Source organism: Amphibalanus amphitrite, unplaced genomic scaffold (assembly GCF_019059575.1).
Source record: "Amphibalanus amphitrite isolate SeventyFive unplaced genomic scaffold, NRLGWU_Aamphi_draft 000672F_arrow, whole genome shotgun sequence".
Taxonomy (NCBI): domain Eukaryota; kingdom Metazoa; phylum Arthropoda; class Thecostraca; order Balanomorpha; family Balanidae; genus Amphibalanus; species Amphibalanus amphitrite.
The window spans coordinates 178,812-203,123 of record NW_024882166.1 but is presented as its reverse complement, the minus strand read 5'-3'; the positions used below and the strand labels follow the sequence as shown (position 1 = coordinate 203,123).

At 56.7% G+C, this 24,312-nt stretch overlaps 1 protein-coding gene across 1 annotated transcript; it reads right to left on the bottom strand.

The window, feature by feature from the left end:
• Nucleotides 1-3,497: 3,497 nt before the first annotated feature.
• Nucleotides 3,498-22,637, bottom strand: LOC122364370 (transcription factor hamlet-like). The gene is made up of 2 exons (XM_043334677.1): nucleotides 22,248-22,637; nucleotides 3,498-5,326 (listed from the first exon to the last, which is right to left on the bottom strand). Exon 2 carries the CDS (start codon nucleotides 5,291-5,293, stop codon nucleotides 4,262-4,264), a length of 1,032 nt encoding a protein of 343 aa, XP_043190612.1. The 5' UTR covers nucleotides 5,294-5,326; nucleotides 22,248-22,637; the 3' UTR covers nucleotides 3,498-4,261.
• Between the last annotated feature and the right edge of the window lie 1,675 nt (nucleotides 22,638-24,312).

The following is a 24,312-nucleotide window of genomic DNA, read 5'->3' as shown; positions in this document are numbered from 1 at the left end:
TTACAAGCCGTTGCGCGGCAAATATCGTGTCTTGGCTGTCGAAAGATAATTAAAACACTTTTAACGATCTGTCATGCAAACGATTGTTTAAATAAAACAAACAATAATGCATTCATTCGCAATATGCAATCTGTATTGAAAAAGCAAGACAAGCTATCTCATGCATCTTAAAATCTCTCCTGATATTGTGAAAAAAACGTGAATAGCAGTCACTGCTCAACAATAGGGAAGTATACAACAAGACGTCATGTACATTTACATATTTTTTTTATATATGGTGTTCTGGCAACTGCCAACTAGTAAAAAGTAGCCATTTTGCAAAGTCATATTCATTTTTTTCAATTTTCCATCCATGTTGAAAATCATAACTGATAAAAGCACTCGGGACCGAATCGGTAACGTATAGGGCAGGGGCGAAGGACGTATCTCACCGCAATATGTAGTTGCATAATGCACACACGAGCTTATTTGGCGCACGGCGCTAAACTTTTATCGGGACACGTTTTGTCGCGTAAATGTCTTACTTATCACATATATTCTGCTCGCATGCAAGTCGTTAACAAGCCGCTGATTGCAGGCGCACCTATTACCCCGTATGGTAATCCGCCGGGGGCTGCATTATTCCGCCGCGGCCCAGGACAATGACAGCCAGTAGCTGCTATCAGCGGTGGCATTAGTGAGTGCGCTCGTGGATCAGCGCGCTCCGACAATGTGCATCTCAGCCGTACGGCTGCATTGCACCACGGCCGTTACACAATTTACAGGGGTGCCGACCTGCCCCGGGTGACGCCGGACAGAGGCGGCGAATGTCACCGGCCCGGCCATGAGGCATCACTCGGGTTTTACGCGTTGATAGGGGTGCTATCGCCGGGCACTGGGCGGAGTGGGAGCGTTTGAACTGCACTTTGCGCAGCCGTTCGCCCGCCGAACGACCTCACAAAATCCGCACTGACGGCCCGCTGAATTAGGTGATGTGTATGGAAAATGCGGCTGTAAATGTCACCTGTTGTTCAGTTTTGACCTCTTGTGCTCTGATTTAGGAACGGCCCGCACATTGGTATTCAGGTATTCACCAGTTTGTATCACTGAAACTGGCCGTGGTCGGTGCTTCACATTCATATGTCCGCCACCAATCAACATATCGTTACCTATATGCGCCGTCTGCTCCCGTCTTGCCGGACTGCTCTTTGGAATACAAACAGTCCTGGATGCGATTTTCGCATGCGAATCGCTTGCTTTATTTTTATTTCTCTCTTGAATTGTTACAAGTGAATATTTGAATGGGGAGAGGGAAATTTAGTGTCGTTTGTGCTAATTTGCTCTTATGTATTGATAAGTGAAATTCTCGGCATGCTTACAGCTCAGTGTATGTAGAGCTCGGTGCATGCATCGTTTGTAGCCTATAAGTAGACTGTATAATAGCTTAGGTATCTTGTAGATATTCAAGGCAAATATGAAAATAAAGTAAGCGTTTGTCTGTTCAGCTAAGGTTAATGTTTTGACGTAAATGGGCATTTGACTTTGAATGATGACTCTTTAGCAGGTGGCGATTAAATTCGGTCTTGTAAAATAGGTACTTCCCTTACACACGGTTTTGCAGAGAGTTTGCTAATACAGATTTATGTTAAATTTTGCTACACTTATTTACTAAATTTCATATTGAACTCAACACCTTTTCCTGATGATATAAGACCCTTATTTGATTTTCTCCTTGCACCTAATTAATACTGATTCATGTTGTACGTGTACCTGATGACTGTGCATCGTGCAATGTGCAGGCATGTAATGCCCTTTCATACTCTTTTTTTATCTGATCTGTGTTCGTGTGTGCCAGTGATTCATATCCTCGTAGGCTGTGGCTTTCTCTGGAATGATCGCATCTATGATCTGGTATTTTGTCATAAATCTATGGTCCATATGCTCTCCACTCTGAAAAAAACACGCGCTTTTGTATATTTTATATTTATACCCATCACAATTAAACATAATCATACGCATTTCCTTTGGATTTAGGTTTGCAGCTTGACTAGAGCCTACTTGAATGTCAACTACCCAATCTATATCGTCTCTAGAGTGGAGTGGAAAAGGTGCAGAGTACACGACCGAGCGACGAACGAACTAAGGACATGTGTGACCACTCCCATCAGATGAGTACCTAGGTGAACCGCAAGACATCCGACGAATAGAGCAAACAGCGCAGGTCAGCAAACAGCTCAGAGGATCGGCGCCGGAGACAAGGGGAGCCGAGAGACACTTGGATCAGCAACACGGGGCTGCAAGTACGCTGAAAGCTCCGATTTGCAAGGCACATACGCTTGAGCCTTAACCCTCGCCCATGTAGGGGGGGGGTTGGTGCAACCCCCCCCTGAGGTTTTTCGGAAATAGTGCAAAAACGGCGGCGCGCAGCGCCGCCAAATTTTGGGTACCTTATGGGGCAAACCTTGCGCATCTTTTGATAAAAAAAATTTGACCGGGTCATGTCAGGTCACGGAGTTATGACGTCACAAAGGGAACAGCCTCCGGCCGGATTTTCACAAACTGAGTGCCAACGCCCGAGGTTTCCTGCCGGTGGTACGGAGATCGGTTGATGGATCGTGATGAAACTTCCCATGCATGTTGGGGCAAGTATTGGCTATCATATGGTATAAGAAACTTGACCGGGTCAGGTCAGGTCACGGAGCTATGACGTCACAAGAGGAACAGCGTCCGGTACTATTTTTGAAAAGCGCCCGAACCACTATTTTGCTAATTTTTGTCACCTCAATGGGAATATGCAGCAATATTAGCTTCTATAGGGAGCAAATGGACCTCCCAAATCCAAAAATACAATCAGATTTCAAAAATTTAAATTTTGATTTTTCGAATTTCTGCCGCCGACTGTGACCTTGCCGACTTCCGGCGCTCCCAACGCGCCATTTTTAGAGTTAGGGAAACGAAATACATACCAAGCGATAGAGAATTGATCAAGGAACACGATAGTGAAGGTTTCAAGTCGATATCTCCCACCGTTTGCCGCAATCGCCGCCGAAAGTTGAAAAAAGTATATTTTTCCGAAAATTTGACCTTTGACCGGTCAAAAGTAGGGCAAATGTTGACCTAGGACCAAAAAATATACCACCAATCGCGAGATCTCGGCGAGAGCAATCCGTTGGTCTTTTCCGCTAAGCTCTACGACGCTCCGTTTTCAAACGCCAAGGGGGGGGTCGCACCAACCCCCCCCCTGCATGGGCGAAGGTGGCAGATCGCCGTTTACGGGCGAGGGTTAAAATAAACAATCTCTATGATTTTAACACAACACATGGTGTGCGCATGGGGTCGACCTCGGGGCACATTTCTTCAACACGCACACGCGACGCAAAGCAATGATCACACCTTGTCATGGTGAAACTAAACGAATCTTCGGAACGTCTCGTGTTCCTCTGCGCACCGGCTCGTCTAGCTTAGCTACTGCGGCATCGCTCTGGAAACTATTTAAATACGAAATAAATACCCAAGGCTCTGCTGAGCGCGGCTAGCGATCTGATTCAGCACTTGACAGTACGGCATCCATCTGGTATAATCCGGTATTTTCTTGTGTCGAAAGCAGCGCAAGCACAGTGAGACCACCTCATCAACCTCGACCCTCGGTAAACTCGCTCGCACCACCATACATAAACATACACAAACCGCACGGCGGTGCGTCCCTCATACCCCATCCCGTGGACACCCTACCGTCCTTCCCCGCGCGCCTGTCACGCCTCTTCTCCGTCACAGCGTCGGCAGCGGCGCACTCTGCATCCCTACAGGTACGCAGATAGCAGGGCAACCGGATCGCAGCGGCCGGTCACCGCCGGAGGGGCGCTACTTTGTACTGGAGCGGTAGCCTCGTGTCATGGCAGCCAGCGCGGTCTCGCTGGAAGACTGAACACCACACAGTTTGTGCGTCAGGTACTCGATTGTCCTGGGCCCCAGCCCGGCGCGCAGTGTTTGCTCGTCTCGTTAAAGCTTGGTGTGTCTTCGCGGAAAGCGCTGGCGAGGAGGCGAGGAGCGGAGGATCCCACACTACGGGACCTCGCGTGACCTCGCCGGACCCGGAGATATCTCCGAGCTGAGCTGTCCGGACTCCGGGTCTGACCATGGTGACACGATGACTGCGAGGCAGGTCATGCCACCTCAGGTCACCGGGAGTCACCTCGGGTCACCCGAGTTTCATTCACCCAGGTCACCTCGCCTTAGATCACTTCAACCTGCCGGAGACCTCCGGCAAATATACGACAGCCGCTCAGTTATCCTCGGCTTCCAATGCCGGCTTGGTGTCCATATGTTCCGGAGAGGAGGCGGCCTCTGCCTCGTCCACCTCTTCGACGTCGATCTCGGCGGCCGAGTCCTCGGAGGCGGGAGAGCCGGAGGCAGAGACCGACCTCTGTGAGACCGCGGGTCGGAACCCGCCGTCCAGGATGGTCGGCCCGTCCGACTCGTGTTTCCGCAGATGCCGGTCCAGGTTGGTCTGCTGGCCGAAACAGCGGTCACACAGCGGACACCGGAACGGCTTCTCCTTGTTGTGGATGTTGCGGATGTGCCGCTGCAGGTTGGACGAGATGCTGAACGAGCGTTCGCAGTATTTGCACTTGTACGGCTGCTCGCCAGTATGCGTGCGCAGGTGGCGCGTCAGGTTGGCCGAGCGGGGGAAGTTCTTGCCGCAAAACTTGCACGAGTACCTGTCCTTGTTCTTGATGACTCCAGGCAGGGGCACGCCAGGAGTGCGCCTAAGATGGATATGATCCAGCTGGGAACGGATCATCTCAAACGTCCCCGGCAGAATGAACGGGTAGCTGGGCGCGGTGGCCAACAGAGGGGAGGCATACAGCTTGCTCTTGCCGTAGATGTCCATGAGAGCGGGGCTGTAAAGCTGTCCCGCCAGCTCAGCCTCACTGCCAGTATACAGTCTGGATCCATACTGCAGCTTTGTGACTGCTCCGGCCACATCTGCCGGGTCCAGGGCGGCCACCGCGCCCGGCGACACGGGCACCAGGTTCCGGTTCTCATCCTCCGTGTGCAGCCTCGCCGCCTTCACGGAGAGGTCGAGTGGCACCTCCTGGTCGCCGGAGGCTGCGGCGCGCTCCGGCGGCGACAGCGTCGTCTCGCTGCCCGTGCCACTGAGGTCGTAGGGCGTCAGCGCGCCGGCGGCCAGCAGGTCGGTGCGCAGCGAGAGCTCCAGCTTGCGCGGACTGTGCGCCTTCTCGCGCATCTCGAGACTGGCGGTGCGGTGGACGGACGGCGGGCTGACGAGCGAGTGGGCAGGCCGGACGAACATCGAGCGCCGGGCGAGACGGGTGTCACTCAGGTCCTGAAACAGACGGAGAGGGTCGTTAGATTTGGTGTGAGACGGACTCAGCGAGATTCTAGACATGACGTGAATCAAAACGATATCCCACACAGCGAAAACATCTACAGTCATCACCACCAAACAGAGACCCTCATTTCTCCCCTCATTGGGTGTTTGATGCTACGAAGCGATCGAATCAGTTTTAATCTTGCGTGACATCAAGCCAGTCGGCTCAGTTACGCTCCATTGTGCCCTTAACACCGCTCCCGCTGCGGCCGCTGCCGTCTTATCAGTGTGATAAAGAGCTGACCTCCGACCCCTCGGCGACCACCCGGCCATGTGGTGACACGAGGTGACACCGGGGTGACACTGTGGTGACACTACGGTGACCGCGCCGCCGCCGCCGCGCGCGCCAGGAGTGTCGTGATGAGGTATTCATGAGCGCTCTCTACTGCGCCGGTCCACCCGCCGTAAACCAGTCAAGGGCTGCGTGCTGGGACGGTGGAGGGTATTGTGACTCCCTCCCACGCCAGGCGGCGACAAACATCAGGGAGTGGCCCTGGTGGGCGCCCCGTGTGGTCACCGAAGCGTTTGGAGACGGGGAGTAGTAGAAAGAATGTGGCGAGAGGAGATTTGGAGTCAGTGGGAGAATGGATAGAAGATCGTCTAGACAAGAATTCACACGAAAAAGTTTGTATGCAGTTGATGCAACTTTAATTAAATAGTACCCTCGGCAGTGGTTTGTCAACGGGAAATTGTCAATAAATCACAGCTCATCTCTTGCTCACATTACACACACACACTGGTCCACCACCTCACTGACCCTCACTGAAAACAATTTAACCCAAGGCCGGCGAGTAAACCGGTGTTTCGCGGGTACCCCTATCCGCAACCATTTTTAACCACCCTCCCAAGAGTACAGTAAGGTCCGATTGCAGTGTAGTCGTCCCTGCTCTCAGCGGACATGTTCGCTGACAGCGGTTATATCCGCGCAGAGCAAGTACGACTACACCGCAATGGGACCTAGCCCTACTCCTGGGAGGGTGGTTAAAAATGGTTGCGGATAGGGGTACCCGTGAAACACCGATTTACTCGCCGGCCTTGTGTTAAATTGTTTTCAGTGCTCTGTTCCGCTCGTCTCAGCCGTCCTCCTCACCCGCATACCACCACTGCGCACCCCGTGCCGCACCACAGCCCATGTCCGCACCGCACTGCCACTGCTCCAGATATGCTCATCTGCCGCTGCACGCCGTGCACTGGCGGATGGCGCCCGCAAAACGTGCGCCTTGGAGCGGCCCACGGGCCATCAGCCGGCGCGGCGTGCGCCCGCCGATCGGCTATCGCCGGCGTGCGGCGACGGCCGGGAGGCGGAGTATCGCCCCGGATCGCCCACGTCGCCGGACTGGCTGAGGGTCGGGTCGGGTCAGGTCGGGTCGGGTCGGGTCGGGTCAAGTGGTGGTGGCTCTGTACTGGTGGTCAGACTTGGGCAGACTCCACAGCGGGACTGTGCCGCGATGTCGTGTGAGGTCCCCTGTCGGCATCCATCCCCAGACGATCCGATAAGACGGTAGTTATGTCACTGCCGTGCATTAGCCCCCATGGAGACCCTCAGACAGTCTCATTCGCCGGGATTAAAACATCAACTGACATTCGGAACGGCCGCGCTGACATTGGCGGAGCCCCCGCGATGCAAGTCTGACAAATCGGCCTCGCGCCGTCTCAGCAGAACGGACGGTGACAGCGGCCGGTCCGCTGCCGGACGGACCCCGGCCCGGCGGCGGGCCACGAAATATCTCCGGCCGGTAATGGCACGGCTGCCGGGGGCGGGTACGCCACGGCGGCGCTGCAGCTCACACGGCCCGTTACCAGCCCTGATCGCAGCGATAGCCGCCGGCCGCCGACCGGCCGGCAGGCCCCGAGGGGCTTCATGATCGACGGACGTATGTGAGGCCGCCGAGAAGGTACTGCACTCGCACGGAGGCGAGATGAACTCGTCAGCACCTGGGTTGCCAGTCCAAATTTGCTAGGCACTTATCCCTGAGTTGGGAATCTGCGTCCCATACTCTCCTGTTACTTTCAAGTGACGCATTTTAAATTGTTCCCTGCGATAGCTCATGAGCTCACTCAGCCGACTCATTTCTCATCTGCAGCCCACCTTCAGTCGCCATCTGCCCGCCCTTTGCAGCCGTCGGCGGTGCGGCTGGCCGCATTCCGTCCGTCTCCCTCCTGTACCGACCCTGCACCAGCCCTCCTCATCCACGCGGTCGTGAAGAGCGCTCTCGGTGTCGAAACTCGTCTCGTTTCGCTCCATTCATGGCCGGGTGCAATCTGCAGCATCTTATCGCTGCTCGCCGGCTCGTTACCCCACCCATGGGCCATTTCTCGTAAAGCACGGCTCGTCCGGGGGCCGTCCCGGGACCACCAGAGAGCGCCGAGCGCCCGGGGCAGCGGCCGAGCGGGAGGGCCCCAGTCGGGTCAGAGGCAGGTCACAGCGGCTCCGACGGGGCCTCCGCAGACCTGGCACCTTATCGCCTGTCTGAGAGAGCCGGCTCCAGCGCCGCCGCCCGCCGGCTCTCCTGGATCAGATCGGAGGCTCCGGCCGGTCTCGATCGGCGAGCGGCGCGGGTGCATCAGAGCAGCCCGATCGGCGCCGCCCGCGGGCGTCATAGACGCTGAAATACGCGCCGGTAAATCACCCGTAATGAAGATGTTTCTCGGCGGTGAGCAGCGGCCAGAGTGGGTCGGAGACGGTGCTCTGGCCGTGGCGTGCCTGGCGCGCAGCTCATATCTGCAACACCTGACGATCGACACGTAATCGACACGCAGAGGGTAGTTCGCACTTCATCAACTCGTTAAGGAGATGATTCACTGTGAGTCGACTGGCGGGTCGCTGGAAAACCTGAATTATTGAATCACTGGATGTGACTACCGACCGTGTAAAGCTCAGGTAGTGCAGTTCAGTAATTTGTTTCTCTGCTACAGAGATTGTCACGTATGCTCCACTATCCCGCCCACCGAGGTCACTGGAGTCGCCAGCACTCGGCCGGTGGCCGTGACATCCCGGCAGCATCTCTGAATCTCCGCTGGTCGGTACCTTACCAGGCCACCCGCCCCCTGACACACCCCCGCGCGCGCCGCCACCGCCGCGCCCGCGCCACCGCCGCCGACACCGCGCCGATTATCGCCGCAGATACGGCGGCCTTTCGCAACGGACTGCCGCTATGCATCATACATGGCTGCGTGCTCGTGCTCCAACAAAGTGCGATGAAGAACGGAGCAGCACCGGCCTCGCCACTCCCCCCTGTCCCCCGGGGGCGTGGCTTTATGACTCATGACCTAAAGAGAGGGAGAGAGATAGCAAAACAAACACCCCAGAAAGGGCATCTCGCTGGTGGTCGGGTCAGGTCCGCCCGGTGGCCTGTAGAAACTCGGACATGTGTAGCTGTCTCCGGCCGGCCGGCGCGCTCCGGTTGTAGATCGACCCACGCTCGGTGGCCGGAGGGTGGAGCGGTCTGCCGTACAGGGTCTCCCGCTGTCTCCGCCTGTCCGCCGGGGTGGAGGCGCTCCCAGACACGGGCGCCGCTCCGCTTCTCTCGGCTGGCCGCTCCATGAGCCGCTCGCGGTCCGGAGCGCGGCGAGGCGAGCGGCGATGACTGGCAGCGCGCAGGGCCCGCTTCAAACGAGCCGCCTCAGAAGTAATCGATGCCGCGGTCATTACCCAGTCATAGCGGCGCGGCGGCGCAGCGCTGCTATTCGGGGCAGCGGGCGCGCCGCCGCGGTGCGTCCGATTCATTACCGAGTGCCGACAGAGAACGAGTAATGACGGCCGCGGTTCGGCTGCCGTGCGCCGGTCGGCGCGCCCTCGCCCTCTCGGCGCACCCCGGTCTGCGGCGGCGGGACGGCCACCCCTGGGCCCTACCGCCGCCCCCGCCCGGTGAGGTGCCGCACCCCGCGCCGCCGCCGACGACCACCGCCCGTGGGCGGGTGTATTTAGTGCAGGCCCGGCAGCTCGACCTCGCACTGGGAACGTCTAGAACTGATGGCTGACAGCCGCAGACGGACGCTGAGTCATTAAAGACTCGTATCGGCCCTGGAAACTCGACCAGAACACATCGCCGACCATGGACCGTCAGCGCCGGAAACAATGGTGCGCCGCACACGTGTCCTTGTAAGACTCCGCTCGATTTGTCAGTAGTACGGGAGATCGGCCCTTAGCGGGGCACTAATGAAGCGGACCCGGCTACCGCGCCACTATAAGAATGTCGGCGGTAATGACGAGAGAGCGATGGACTGTTTGACGAAACCGGAGCGGCGCCGCGGGCGGAGCGACTCCTCTCCCGGAGTCGCGCAATGATCCGGTTTTGTCACAGCCTGGCCGTCGGGCCACGTTCATAGCGCGTCGCGGTGTATCCTGTACGCCGTGTGCTGGTTTTACGACTGCCGCTTAATGTGTTTTGATGGCACGAATGCACATCCAACAGCTGCTCGAGATATCATTTGAATGCGAACGGCCGGGTCTACACATGTATCGTTTTGTTTGATGAACAATACATTGTACCGGAGTGAAGTTAAACAAGTGCTTTGGAATGATTTGACCCTGATGAGATGTAATATGATATCAAGGAATGTTATTTCACCGAAGTGGCTTTCATTGTGAGAGTGTTATAAAGCAACAGCAGGCTGAAGATCTAAGGATGGCCGCATTATCGCCGAGCGGTGTACCGTGCTGCATTCGCATCGGTCCTGCGAATGCACGCGGCCCTGTTTCGCAACGGGTGCTGCACTGTGCAGTGGCCTAGTTCATCGCAATTTGCGTATCGTGTGGGCCCGATACTGCGCTGGGTGCTTTACTGGCCGGCCCTGAGAGCTCTTTAGCGCTAATAACGCCGGTAAATCGGACCGCTCCACGTCTGCTCGGCAGTGATACGGTTCGAGCAGCAGGGTGGTCGTCCCGTCCGCGGCGTCTATATTTCGCGCAGCTCGGACGTAACTGTCGGCTCGTTATTGGTGGATCTCCGGCCGACCGACGGCTTCAGACACCGCTCGGACCGCGCGCAGGGCTGGCGAGAGGTCTCGCTGCGCCCGCAGCGCTGCATTCGCTTGCACGTTGCATCCTATTGCAGCGCCCCCGCCGGCGGACATGTCTGATTCATGTCTCCCACTGTCCGCAGCCGGCCGTGCAGAACACACATAAAGCACAAAGCGCACAAACGAGCGTCCCAGCGGCCGTCGCGTGCGCTGGCCAGGACGTTCGTGTCGCTGCCGTTGCTGCTCGGCGGTCAGCCCGGCCGGTCACCGACGCCACCGTTCTGCAACATGCTCATGCCGTATTGTGACGCGTCACGGACCGACGACTGCCGGAAACGGAATTGCCCGGCGAACAGGCCGCTAATTTGCAGTCGTGGAGCCGTTGGTATCGATAGCATCGCGGACCGCGAGCAGCCACGCCCCCGATGATCCGCCGCCGCCGACACGGCAGCATGTTGCAACATTTGCAACACGGCCCGGTCATGGCAGCGCGTTTGTATGGGCGTCGACGAAGGGCAGCCGTGGTTCTGTGCGAACTGAACCGCTCCAGTTCTGCTGTGAAAAGCCTTGAATCTGAGCCGCGCTAATGGCGGTAATTTTGCTAGTCTGCGGTGGCTCGACGGCCGACCGATGGTCACCGGGGCCCCCACGGTCCCTGCAGGGCCCCTGCAGGCCCGGCGGCCCTCTCAGTCTGTCTCAGAGCCCTAGCGCTGTCCCAGCGCGGTCCCACAGCCGTCGCCGCGGCGCTCATAATGTGCCGGAGTCTCCGGCAGCCGCCGTCACGCGAGCGGCGCCTTAGCGGCTTGGTCCGCGGGTCAGAGGTCGGCCGGCCGCCCAGGGCGTCATCGGGCCACCGTCACGGGCGTCATCAGCCGGGTACGAGCGGCCGCGCACGACTGGCGGCCATCCATCACAGCTCAATCGGCGCCGGCGTGCCGGCCGCGGCCGTACCGGCGCGGTGGAACGGCCATCAGACGGGACGAGACGGGAGCTGACGGGTGGGAACAGACTGCCGGAGGATGCCGAGAGACAGGATGATAGATCACGATTGAGAGCATTTAGAGACGAGAGACGACAGCTCAGGGCGTCGAGCTGAGATGGATCGGAGTCGGGACGATAAGATGGAAAGCTGCAATATCTCTTTTAAGTTGATTTCATGTAAAGCAGGTGCCAAGATATGTGCAATCTATCAGACCGTTGCCGTGGCCAGTTCACGATGTGATAATGACAAGCAGCGGAAAGATCTGCTTATTGCGAGTCATCTGTGTCGAGCGCTCTTTGTCTGCCCAATTGGCTGCGAGTCCGCTCTGAAGAGCCTCTATCGTGCGAACTCCGCCCACAGAGCTGGGGGCGGACAGCTATCTGGTGCTCATCAGGGTGACGGCGGAAGTGTCTCGCCGTGAACGGGCGTGTTCGTCGCGCGCTGTGGACTGGTTTCCTTCCTCTCTCTGTCTCTCAGTCCGGGCCTGTCGTGTTGTCGGTGGCGTGAGACGCACGCCGTCGTCCGTCCTCACCCGTCCTGCAGAGTGCCAAATCAGACGGAAGTGACACTTGTTCACCGCACGCTATCGCGTTATCCCGAGCGCCGCTGAATCTGTAACACGCACTGCGGCCGGGAGGCGGTCGGTTCCCAGCGCAGACGGACGCCTCTCCCACGGGAGGGTCGAGCAGTGGGGTGCGACCCGGGACAGCGAAACACCGAGCCGCACCCCGGAGGTCGGCACGGGTCGCTCGGCACGGGTCGGTCGAAACAGAGCTGGGCCGATCGTGGTGATCACGGTCTCTGTTTAACTGCCTCACGCGGGCTCACCTCTGACCTGACGGGCCGTTTCTCCCAGCCGTTCGAACAGCTTCGCAATGGTATAAGCTGCCAATCGGTCCCGACTTGTACCCATCGTGCTGTGTTCCGGCTTTTCCAGCCGCGTGGGTCTGTCGGACACGACTCTGCCTCGGCACAGAGGCGGGCAGGCAGACTGAATCAGGCGCGGCCATGCCGGTGACCGGGAGGCTCCGGAGTCCGGGCCTTCTCTGGCGACTGATAATGAGCTCATCGTCCGGTCTGGCCGGCCCGGGGCGGCCTGATTACACAGCTGAGGAACGAACCGAGCGGGTGGAGAGCAGGAGAAAGCCGATGGACAGCTCCGGACCTGAGAGGATTTAACAGCGCCGGGAGGATTCTGTGAACGAGATAGGTCCTCACAATGGGAATGTCACTATCAGTCTCTCGTTAGGAAGACCTACACTCTCACAATTTTGACTGATTTCAAAACGTTCACTGTTCTTCACCCATCACTTGCGGGGCTGCACTCTATTTTCGTCCCCTCATCTCTGCAGAGGGCCAGTCCTGACGTCTCTGTCAGCCGTCCCGACCAATTTTCCCATCACCGCCCGTCACCAGAGCCATCGTTGACGCCCTCAGAAGCCGCCTACTATGCCGCCGCTGATTGTCCACAGAGGTGTAATCGGGCTGTCTTCTGACGCCGCCGCGGGCAGCAGGTTAGGTAACTACTAGCGACCCCGGCCAACGTCAGCTCTAGTTAGTAGTTAGTGGTGGTTAGTGGACAAGGCGCGGACGTCAGCTTTGGTTAGAGGTGGAGGTGATGGGATGAGGTCCGATGACGGGAGGCTGTCAGCCGGTAATGTTGTGCTACTGCTGACTGACAGGTGTCGAATCAGACCTCAGGCTATAGCCATACCCTCTGAGAGGCCCGAGTGCGACAGAGAATGCCGAGAACGCTAATAGACTCCTGGATCATGAATAAGACGATCATTTATGATGGTTACACTGTCGCTATGGACGCGATGGGCGGACGGATGAACTGTGTGACAGTTTTGTGTCCGTCACCCGTCCCTGAGGCACGTGTGAAAGTGAGCACAGCTGCCATATCATGTTCGATTACCTACTCACTCCAAGGCTGTAACGGCAGAAGGCCGGCACTGAGCGCGCCCTGCATTTGCATATGTTCATGTGCCGGAACAACCGAGCCTTGAGAGCCGTATCAGCGGCACTCAATCTTTTCATCGGGCGTGAAGCGGAGCACGGGCCTTTCTGTACCATCTAATGCTATCTTTGAATCAGCTCTTTCTTTGGCGGTCGGCGCAGCAGTGGCGGGAGCGGCCGAGGCGGCGGAGCGGCCCACTGACCCGGCAGCACCACCAGCCGCTCACTCCATCCCCTTCCCTCCCCTGTGTGAAATGTTTCACCTCTCGGCTGGAATGGTGAGCCGCCCGCGTCGCCCGTCCCAGCCCTCACCGCACCAGTGGATCCCGACCGCGCCAGCCCACACATAATGGCACTCTCACATGAAAATGCCGTCCCGCGGCAATTAAAACGGGCAAGCGCCGTGGCTGATGGTGTCGTGTTCATGCTTGAGGGCGCCGTTGCGTAGCCGGTCGCCGCGTTGCATAGCTCTTCTGCAGCCGGGTGGAGAGGCGGCTCTGGCCAGAGCAGCGGCGAGCCGCCGTCATCGCGGAACAAACGGCGCAGAGTGGGAACATGGAGTGAGCGGTCACACTGTGGACACTTCTCCCGGCCTCGGCTCGTGCCGTGAGGCGCCGAGGAGCAGCGGCGGCCTGCGCCTTTCGGCACCAGTGGTGCATGGGACGGGCGTTTCGGCACCGCCGGTGTCGGAGCCGCCAGCCGAGACGGTGACCAGCCGCGCGCGCACGAAACGCGTCGCGGCGACCCGGCCGTCCGAAAAGTTGGCCGATCGGCGATCGCGATGGCCCGTGGTACTTTCACTGGCGGCGCGACGACTCCGTCGGCCACGGCGTGTTTCACGGACCAACGCCCTTTGTAAGGCATCGCTCGACGGGAGCCGACTCCGTTCAGCTTTCCTCGCCGCACCGTAAACATCGAACCCTGCTACAGCGGTCGGCAGTGGTTGAAACCGCCGCCGGCGACAGGACGGATTATAGGGTACGACTGAATTAACCCGTTATTTAGACCGCGCACGGTTCCCAGCCTGCGAGAATGCCGTAAACGATGCTTTGATGATAGCCCCGGAGAATTGATGATACGAGGTGACGGTGCGGACGTCGGTTACGTTATACATGACGGCGTGTCAGTGGACGATTGGCTTATTAGTCTGCCCGTCTTCATTCGAGGGAGAGGGCGGGTCACAATCAATCAGTTGTCGAATGAAGGATAGCGAACTCAGTCGCCCGTGAGCTCTGATGGAGCATGTTGTGATCGATCAGATAACGACCGGCTTCATAGGCGACATGCTTGTTGGGTCGGTTCAGTCGGCTGTCATTTTGTCATTTTTGGTAGACCTGTCAACTCATCTAGTTAATAATCAATTTGGGTCAAGATCAATATGACATTTTCATTTTTTCATTATCTTTTCCTGCTTTACCATTGAACTATGCATCTAAACACCATCCTCTGTAGTCAGCTCTCCCAAACTTATATCCATATTCCCGTGAGGTCTCAACTCTCAGGGGCGGCCACTCTCAGCTCTCAGGCAGATGCTCCGACCGGCCACTGGAGGGCAGCACCCACCGTGTGGCTCGGCAGCATAGCGCACCGCTCCGGCCGGTGGCGGGGCGGGGGCAGGGGGCGGGGCGGTCTGCGCGCCTCTGCGGTCAGAGGTCAACCGGCACGTGTCACCGGGTCAGCCTTCAGAGCCGCCGCCGCCGCTCCCGGCCGCCAGGCGCCGCCCACAGCGGAAACCCGAGGAAGCAGCTCGTTTGTTTATTGGTGAGCGGATGGTTGAGGTCGTTTGACGCCAAAGAAAGGGAAAACGAGGGTTAAATGAAAGAGTTTTGTGAAATAGCTATATTGGGCTTGTTGAGGAACATCAGTTGATAAGGCTTTAGATGATGCTAATTTTTGGTGATGATGGAGAACGGTTATGATACGGAGTGCAATGGGGGTTTGCCACTGAATGAATTACGCGTAATGGAACTAAAAGAACGATATGTCGCACGGACATAAACCGATTGTCTTTAAATATCACGGGTGAGGTCCTGACCCCTACACACCGAATTAATTTCGTTTTCAGGAGTGGCAATGGAAGTTCTCTTTTTAAAGTGTATTTATGCATACTCCTTGTGCACGTTCCTGTTTTACGATATTTATTTTGTGATGAGTGACAGCTTGTCATTCCACGAACATCAACTGCAAGCTGTTTTCCTCTGAGCATCTTATTGCAGAATGACTTGCATTTAGCCACTTTGAATGAAATGCCTACCTGGGGAAAATGGTACAGGAGGAAGCGGCAGCTTTCGCTATCACTCAACAATTACGCAAAACGGTGCATAAAACTCGGCTAACCGGTCTAGGAATGAGGATTCCACTTCAATGAGGAATCTACTACGGAAGGTAAAAGGCTCCCCAGCTGGAGGAAAACGTTACGCTGCGGTCTGCAGCTGACCGACTCCTCAACTCCAGTGTCAGAGACGCGTCGCCGGTATGTTCCAGCGCCGCCTGACCCGTCCGTTCCACATTCCTGCGCGCAGCGGGATCCATGTATCACTGACAGGACCCGTGCGGCCGCGAGTGGCTCGCGGGGCGGCCACCCAGACAGTGCGGCGTCCGCCGACGACAGGCCATAAATCACTGTCCCATCAGCGGCGGCGACCGACCGACCGCACACACACACAAACCGACACACACACCGGCCACCGGACCGGCATTGTTCGCTCCCAGCGACCACGACTAATTCGATGTCACCCACCGGTCCCCACAATTGCCGCCGACAGGTTCATCTTCTTATTAAATTCACATCCAGCGCGCATCAGCGGACGCGTCCAACAAGCGCTTGTCACAACAGCGTGCCTGTTCCATCTGTCATCGAGCTTCAGCCAGCCGGGCGAGCGCCGTGCGTGCCCGGGCCTCGTTGAGCAACGTAGCGGCGCGCCACACTGCGTCTAATTCGATTAAAGTCGACCGCATTCTGACCGAGGGGGATGGTCGCCAATTAGGGAGGCGACCGGGTCGCCGGACGGCGGATGACCGTAGCGAGAGTGATAGTGTGCCCCGGGCGGTGGCCAGACGACGGGACGGCACGGAGAGCACGGGAGAGCGACGTAGAGCGACGGAACGGGCAGGGTCGGTCCGGCCACACCCGCCGGTCATGGGACTGGGACGGGGGACGGTGGAAGAGCGACGGATAGCATAGCCTTTCCATCACGAGCGGCACTGGAGCGGGACGGAGACGGGATGGAGACGGAACGGAGCGGGACACAGACGGGACGGAGACGGGACGGAGACGGGACGGAGACGGGACGGAGACGGGACGGAGACGGGACGGAGACGGGACGGAGACGGGACAGAGACGGGACGGAGACGGGACGGGAATGGGGTGGACACTGGACAGAGACAACAGGGAGACGAGATGGAGACGGGGCGGAGACGGGATGGAGACGGAGGGAAGATCGAAAGGGCTATAACCAAGATTAAGTGTCTATGCAAGGCGTCGGAACAGAATGTTGCTGACGCCGCTGCTGAAACTGTCTCTCACGGAAGCTGATACGGTACCAGTGTCTATGAGAAAATGCGTGATGGTCTGAGAGAGTTCCGCGTTGGCGTGTGTCCTGGCGCGTGACAGACACATCCTACGGTCCATCTTCCCGGCGAGATCGGTCGAGCTGACCAGTCTCTCTCCGAGCCCCAAGCGCCTCTCTCCCTGTCACTCTCTCTCTCTCTCTCGCTCTCTGTCTCTCTCTCGTCACTTGTCACCACTGGCCGCCATCCCGGCCAAATTGACTAACTATGAACTGTACGTGTGAGAACACTGTCACCCGCCTTTGTTAGTCGGCAGGCCCGAGCGGCACCTGTTGCCCCAATAGGTCTCCGGTCGGGTCGGCAGTCGGCCAGATTCCTGCCCGGTCGAACACCCAATCGGGACGCCCAGTTGTACTTACGCCTAGTTGACCCGTCTTGCTCAGTGACGTTGAGCTCTGCAGGGTGTCAACACATGACCCGACCGGTCGGCCCCGGTGGGCGGTGGGCGGTGGAGGGCGGTGACCCCAGCGGTGCACTAGCAGCGGTGACCCGCTCTCCAATCGGTCAGTGCTCTAATTAATCGTCCGGAGGGTGGGGCGACTGCTGGAGGCGAGCGGAGCCCTCGGTCAGCGGCGGTAGGTTAGGGCTGGACCCGGGGCTTGAGCGGCAGGTCACGGCTGGAACTCCTGGCTGGAGCGACATGTCACGGCTGGAACTCCTGGCCATCGGCGACATGTCACGCTCAATCGACGGCGCGGCGCAGACGTGAGAAGTCCGTCGGCGCGGCGACACGGTGCGCCGGCCTTGTCACCGTCGCGCCACTCCCCGCCGCTCTGTCGGAGGTCGCTCTCTCCCTCTGCCCGACAGCGCGACACCGGCCTTGTCTCATGGACCACTCTCTCTCTCCGGCCGAAATTGTCGCCGCGCTGATAGTGACGACCCGGTTACATGGTTGGATTACATCTCGGACCGTCGCGTCATCGACCGTTCGCTCCGAGATGGCCCTCTCTCTCCCCTCCCCTCTGACACTCGCCGGTACACTGCAGCAGCTGTCAGTCCAGGCTGTTCGCCCCGACCTCAGCCGTCGTGGCCGCCGTCGCCACTACAGCCTGATTGAGTTGCACCACAGTGGGGCCGGCTCGGATCCAGCTTCCGGCGCACGGTGCTGAGATGACGACCGCCCCACTCCCCCGCGCGGAGATGACGGCAATCAACCGCTCCGGATGGGCCCAGATGACCGCCGCACCGGCCATTATCCCATTCGGAAGACGCCGCGCGCCGGAACGTCTCTGGCCTGTGCCGCCACCGTCCATCTGATTTAGGATCGAATTAGGCAACTCTCATCCGACGGAGGCTCACCGGATGGTTTCTTCATGAGCCGGACTAATTGTTTTCGGCCGGACCGGAGGCGACTTACGCCAGATGAACTATCGGAGACGGCCTGTTCTACACGAGACGAAACTGTGCTCAAGGGATGGAGAAATCTCTTTAAGGCAGAGGCGGCTCGTAACGGGGACTTGTCGCGCTCTGACGGCCTTCCGTCTGTGATGAAGGCGTTTCCACGACGGGCCGGGCTAGGCTAGGCTGACATACACCGGACATGTCAGTACCTCATGTTGAACGGATCTGGTGATAAATGAGCAGCGCTGACCTAGACCTCGGCAGCGGCCGTGGCACCCGGCGGAGCGGCTGTTATTCGTGACGCCCTGCCCGGCTGCTCGGCGCGCCCCGCCCCGGCTGGGCCGGACTCTGCCCGCCCCGGCGCCGCCGGATGGTGCTCTCAATGACATCAGCTGCCCGGCGGCGGTGCAGCCTCGCCCGGCGCCGCTAAAAGCCTCGGACGATGATGGCACGGATGGCTTAGGACGCCGTGCGAACTGCGCGGCCAGCCGCGCCCGGAAGCAGCGGACGCGTGGGACGCCACTGGTGACGTTCGCACGCTTCTGCCGTCTGCGGTGGCCTGCGGCTCCAGGACCGCCTCCGGGCAGAACCGAGTCGCCGCCGGCGGCCCGGGCGTGGCGCAACGACATGCAATTCGCGTGCAACGTCAGCGCTCTCACGGACCATTGAAGACGCGAAGAAAGTGAAATCAGAAGTGCATGAAATGCCACAAAAGTCACTCGTCGGTGGCTGCGAGAATTTAGATCAAGGTCCATGCAACGCTGCGCGCGGCGGCGCGTAACTGGTCGTGAAGCGTTGACGGCCGGGAGGGCCGCGCTGGCCTTGTCTGTCTTTGGTGCCTCCACGGTGGAGAAAATTCCCCACGATGGTTAGATGCGCGTTTACGCCCACCGACAGGACATGAGTTTTGCCAACAAAAGGAGCCAGTCGAGTATGGCAGCGCGCTCACGGCCACAGAGCCACCGTCGGCCGTGGCGAATGGCGTGGAAGGTGAACGCAGAAAGGAGGCGGCCCGTGCGGCTTTTCCATCGAGCGCAAATCAAACGCGCCCTGTGACGACCAGATGTCGCGGTAGATTTTAGATGGTTGGCTAATTTGTTTTAATAATAACTATTTACTTTCTAGTGATAGAAAACGGACAGTTTTATGGACTATCGTGCATGCTCGGACGACCTGGGAGCCGCGGCAGGTGGTGGGGACCGGGCTGTGGGCGGATCTGCGCGATGCTGAACGGTAGGAGGCGGCCGCCACTCCCTCATTCCCCGTCATTAGCAGTGGCGCGGGCGGGGACCGACCTGGGGCCGACATTCGCGGCGATTCGTCCCGGCTGGTAAACACGTCCACCCGCTCTGGTTACCGGCGCTGACCCGGTAATTAGGCCCAGCACGCCAGCGGGCCGGCCGCCGCGCGCGGCACGAGCAGAGGTGTTTGTGGCGATCCGAGCCGCCGTGGCCGTGTCAGTAGCGCGCTCAGCGCCGCCCCAGGGTCAGACTCACGGTCAGAGGCGTCGGATCGCTCACGAGATGGTCAGCGTTGGCCTCACGAAATGCCACAAGAGTCGACTGCAGCTCTCGACACGGGCTGACTTTCTGGGGCGCGGACAGCGCGCCTCTGCAGCTCCGCCTGCGCTTCAGGTGTATTAACTGCATCATGCGCGGCGGAGAATTTTGCAGGCTCCGGAGAGGCGTTGTGAAAACGGGCCGCAGTGAGCCGGGTGATCGGTTTCCTCATTGCGCCAGACAGATGGCTGCAGCCACCCGGCAGAGGTGACGGGCCGGGGTCAGTTCCCGCGGGCCGCGGCCAATTTTCCTGCTCCGCGGACCGTGCTCCCGATCCCCGCTCCGTGCACTCATGAGCCGGCCTGATGTCGACCGTGCGGCCAGCGAGAGCTCTGATTTCATCCCTTCCCACGACGCGACGCTGCGAACAAAGATGAGGAAAATCGGCCGGCTCTGCAGTTTGTCCTCATTGCAGATGAACTATGCGAAAAAATATCTCACGAGAAGCTGAGCGGACCCGGCTAAAGCCGTTCACCTTTCGTTTTGCCTGGTCGCGGGAGATGAAAATCACGCGCTTTGCGAAATCTGGGATCCGGCTGAAAAATCGGCCCCGTCGCGCCATTTTGTCGTGCTGGACTAACCATGAGGAAGGAAAACCAACCTCATCTCGGAGCTGCAGAGAAGTCGCGCAGATTCTGTTTTTCCTCATTCGGATAAGCTGGAGCAACTGTCCTCTTTGCTGATATCGGATTTCCGAGAAGGTTCTCGAATTATACCGCCTGAGGTTTGCTGGAGCTGTGCAATGAACAATGAGCATATACATACTGGCCACAAATCAGTGGTCTTATTGACTGAGTTTGCATTACGGATCTGTACATTTCTACACGTGTTTACATTTTCACGACATTTGGATAAGCTACAAGCGTTGTAAAACAGAGTATTGTCAAGCAATATTTCAAACTTTGTGATTTTAGTTCATGTCATTTACTAGCCCTCTTGTCATTCACTTTTACTTATACTTTTGCTTTTACTGGTGATTGGTAAATTAAGAATTAGTATTCTCGAGGATAAAACGGTAATGATATTGGTTGCTCTCGATTTCGCAGCTATTCATTTATATTAGGGTGGTGACATTGTCCGGTGTATGTGCATTTATTTATGCATGTGGCATTGTTGTACTAGCAGATGTTGGAACTGGTGTATATACAACATGCCCTTATGCTCAAATAATTGACATTAACTTGTACAACACCATCAGAGCATATGAGAGCTTTGCACGTTGTTTTGCGATGTTTCCAAATGCACTGTGTAGTGTGTAGGTAGCGTGTATACGATGATGTAAGTACATCATCGTGGACATCATCGATGGTGTACAGGTACACGATGATCTACGATGATATATAAACAGCGAGAATATTGCGTTTAACCGATTAGTTGTAATATTCACCATCCTCCTATTGCTTAAATTTGCATGTTTTTCACTTCCAGCCAGGAGTAATGTTGTCAAGTTTTTTAACTTATGCATGTATTATTTCACTATTGGTTTGCTTTTCGCTTCCCATAATTTTCAATGATGCCTCGCTTTATGCTTGTTTGAATTCATCGAATATCAACACCCTTTATTTTGCAAGTTTTATGCGCTGTTTTCTTCAGTTAGAAGGCAACTGAGCATTATGTTATTCAATTTAACTCTTTTTTACACCATCCATAGATAATTGATTTGCAAATATCTATTGATATCGATTTACATATGAAACATTTCACCATCAGGCATGTAATTTTGTTATTGATATGGCCGTAATGTGGACGCAATCAAGCGTGCAGGGGGAAATTTAATTAGGTCTTCAGAATACCTTACAAAAATGGAAATAAGAGCTGTGAGTGTGCTTTGATGTGCTGTTTACGATGGCATGCTATCTTATGCTCGATAGCCTCAGTAATTGCCATGACGATGCTCTGCTTTCATGGTCAAGCTCACTTAGTGTAAGGTCTAAAAACATGGAATTCGTTCTTCTATTTAGATTGCATGGTTTTTATATTGATGCTCACATTTTATCGCCACTCCATGTCACCACAATCGAAAAGGGGTAATTCAGCACCTTTTATATAAACTGTAGCTATCATAATTATAGCAAGGTATGGTCTGCAATTATTCAGGTATTAAAAAGCTGTTCAAGTAAACATTTCAAGTTAAAAAGTCTTCTTTCATGAAAAGCTGAAAACGCGACTGCTCTCTTAGAGTGGTGTTACGTTCGTTAGGACATTTTATAAATAGCATTATCGTTATTGCTTGGTTGGGTGTATCTTGATGGACCGCTTAGGTACTAAACAAAATGCAATAGCATCGATGCAGAGACATACGCCGACACACGCTGCAGCTTGTCTGGACACGTGCGACAGATGACACAATCCTGTTATCGCACACCAAAAATCAATGAACACGTCTAATCCGAGCTAATCTCCTGTCGGACGAGCGTGCGCGTGCGTCTCCTGTCATCCCCGTGTCATCCGTCCTCACCCCGTCCCCATCTGAGGGATTACAGCTCCAGGGAGCGGCTCATACCTGCGGGCTGACGAGACGAGTCGGCGGAGTGCAGAGTTTCGCAGAGATGGTCCCGATCGGTGCCACGTGTCTCCGGTCCTCTGGTCTGGTGGTCCTCTGCCGCTCCGGTCCTGTAGTCCTCTGACAGAAGGTTATCTTTCTGTGATGCGCGGCAGTCTCCGACGAGCGAGCAGTGTCCAATATCAGTCAGCGCACGTGGCGACTGCGACTGTCTGTAGCACGCTAGCACCAGCACGGGTCACTGGCTCACTGTGACCTGCGTCCGTCGGCGGGCCGCTCCGAGCGACAAGTGTGTCCGACCGACCGAGTGCCGGTGCAATGCGGGCCGAGACTGGGCAGGGCCGGCAGCGAGCAGCCGACTACTTTCGGATGTGCCCCCAGAACCGAACTGATGCTCTACACCGCCGTCGGAGCGCGCTGCCACTACTGACCCCCCTGCCCTGCCCCTCCCACCACTCTCACTGGACAACTCTGTAGAGCTCTTTTTGCCGCAGTTTCTCACAGCAAATGAACTCTATCCACCGCGCCCAGCCGTAAGGTCCGTTGCTCCAGTTCGAAGCCCACGAAATTCGTCCTTACTGCTTCTGTTTTAACCTAGTTGCCGGCGCCGGTGGGTGTGGTCACGCGGGCCGGCCCGAAACCGAAAGTGGCGGCGGCCGGAGCTCGGTCGGGAGGTGGCAGCCGCCGGTGGAGGAGACGTCATCAGACGCTCGCCGGCCGCGGCGGCGGGCGCACCTCCGGCAGCGGGCCGCGGGCCGCCGGGGTAGGGGTAGGTTACTGGGGCAGGGGGAGTGCACCGGCACAGAGGGTACCCTACCAGAGGTGTACCGTACCGCGGTGGCGGGCGCACCTCCAGCTGCATGCCGCGTGCCACCGGGGCGGAGGGTATCTCAGTGGAGCAGGGGTTATTTACTGGGGCAGGGGGTCAGGTACCGGGGCAAAAGGTTCTGCCTGGGCAGGGGTGCCGTGACAGGGCAAAGGGCATCCCGATGGGGAGAGGATGCCTTACCAAGGGCATAGGAACCGCACTCAAGCCAGGCAAGGGTACTCTGTTGGGGAAGAGGGAAGCCGGAGGTCGTAGGCTGGCCACCACATAAGGGGCGGGGGCAGCCGCAGGAGAAAAGCTTATCAGTATTCTTTTAAATGGGAGCGACTGGTTTCTTCCACTACATACGGGCAACTCAGACGGATGACTCAGACGAACCTTGCTTTTCTAAGCTAACCGAAAATATTGAACACGGTCTTTGATGCATTGTATTGATTGATTTGCATGGATTTATGATGCGAAATCTATCACCTGTTAGGCCCACTAGGGATCGTTCCAGGTCAAATGACGTCTTTCGAGATCATGAGTCGTTTACCGCTTGATTGGAGCGAGATAGAGGGGTGAAAGTGATGTTATTGAGAATATCTATCCAGGACGGATTGAACTGTTTAACGGTGACCTTCACTGGCACGGCTGTAATCTTATGCTTGATGTTTAATATGAAGGTTGATAGATAATTATGCAATTCGATAACAATTATGTAGGCGTTATTCATTTCCACTTTCCAGAAATATTTGCTATAAGGAAAACTTGACGAACAACATTGCTTGGGAGACCTCGTCGAGACGGCAATGGTGTTAACATTTGCGCATGAAATCAAAGATCGCATACCTTTGCTGTACAGAAAATAAAACAGGTGTCAACAGATCTAGCTTCAATTGAAGGTCAAATTGTGAAAAGGTCATCCCCCCATTCTTGCACAGTAATTCGTAACATATAGAGAAAAACTGATGAGGTAACAAAGGCTTTCCTTTTGCCACAGAATGCTGCCACAGAATCAAATGAGTGTTGATTGGTGTTTAGCATAGCCTATAATCTCAAAGAAGACATTTTATGCATGTTTTTATGTAATTTGAATTAAATATTTTCCCTAAACGAAAAAAGTCAGTTGTTTAACCCGCGCCCCGCTGGGGGGGGGGGGCAGAATCTGCCCCCTCCCGTTTTTCGCCAATAACTTCTAAACGCGTTACGCCAACGACGTCAAACTTTCAGTACCTTATTATACATCAATTTGACACG

Bases quoted from the DNA above. Each gene is read 5' to 3' on its own strand.
- LOC122364370 (XM_043334677.1), bottom strand. From the start codon at position 5,293: ATGTTCGTCCGGCCTGCCCACTCGCTCGTCAGCCCGCCGTCCGTCCAC.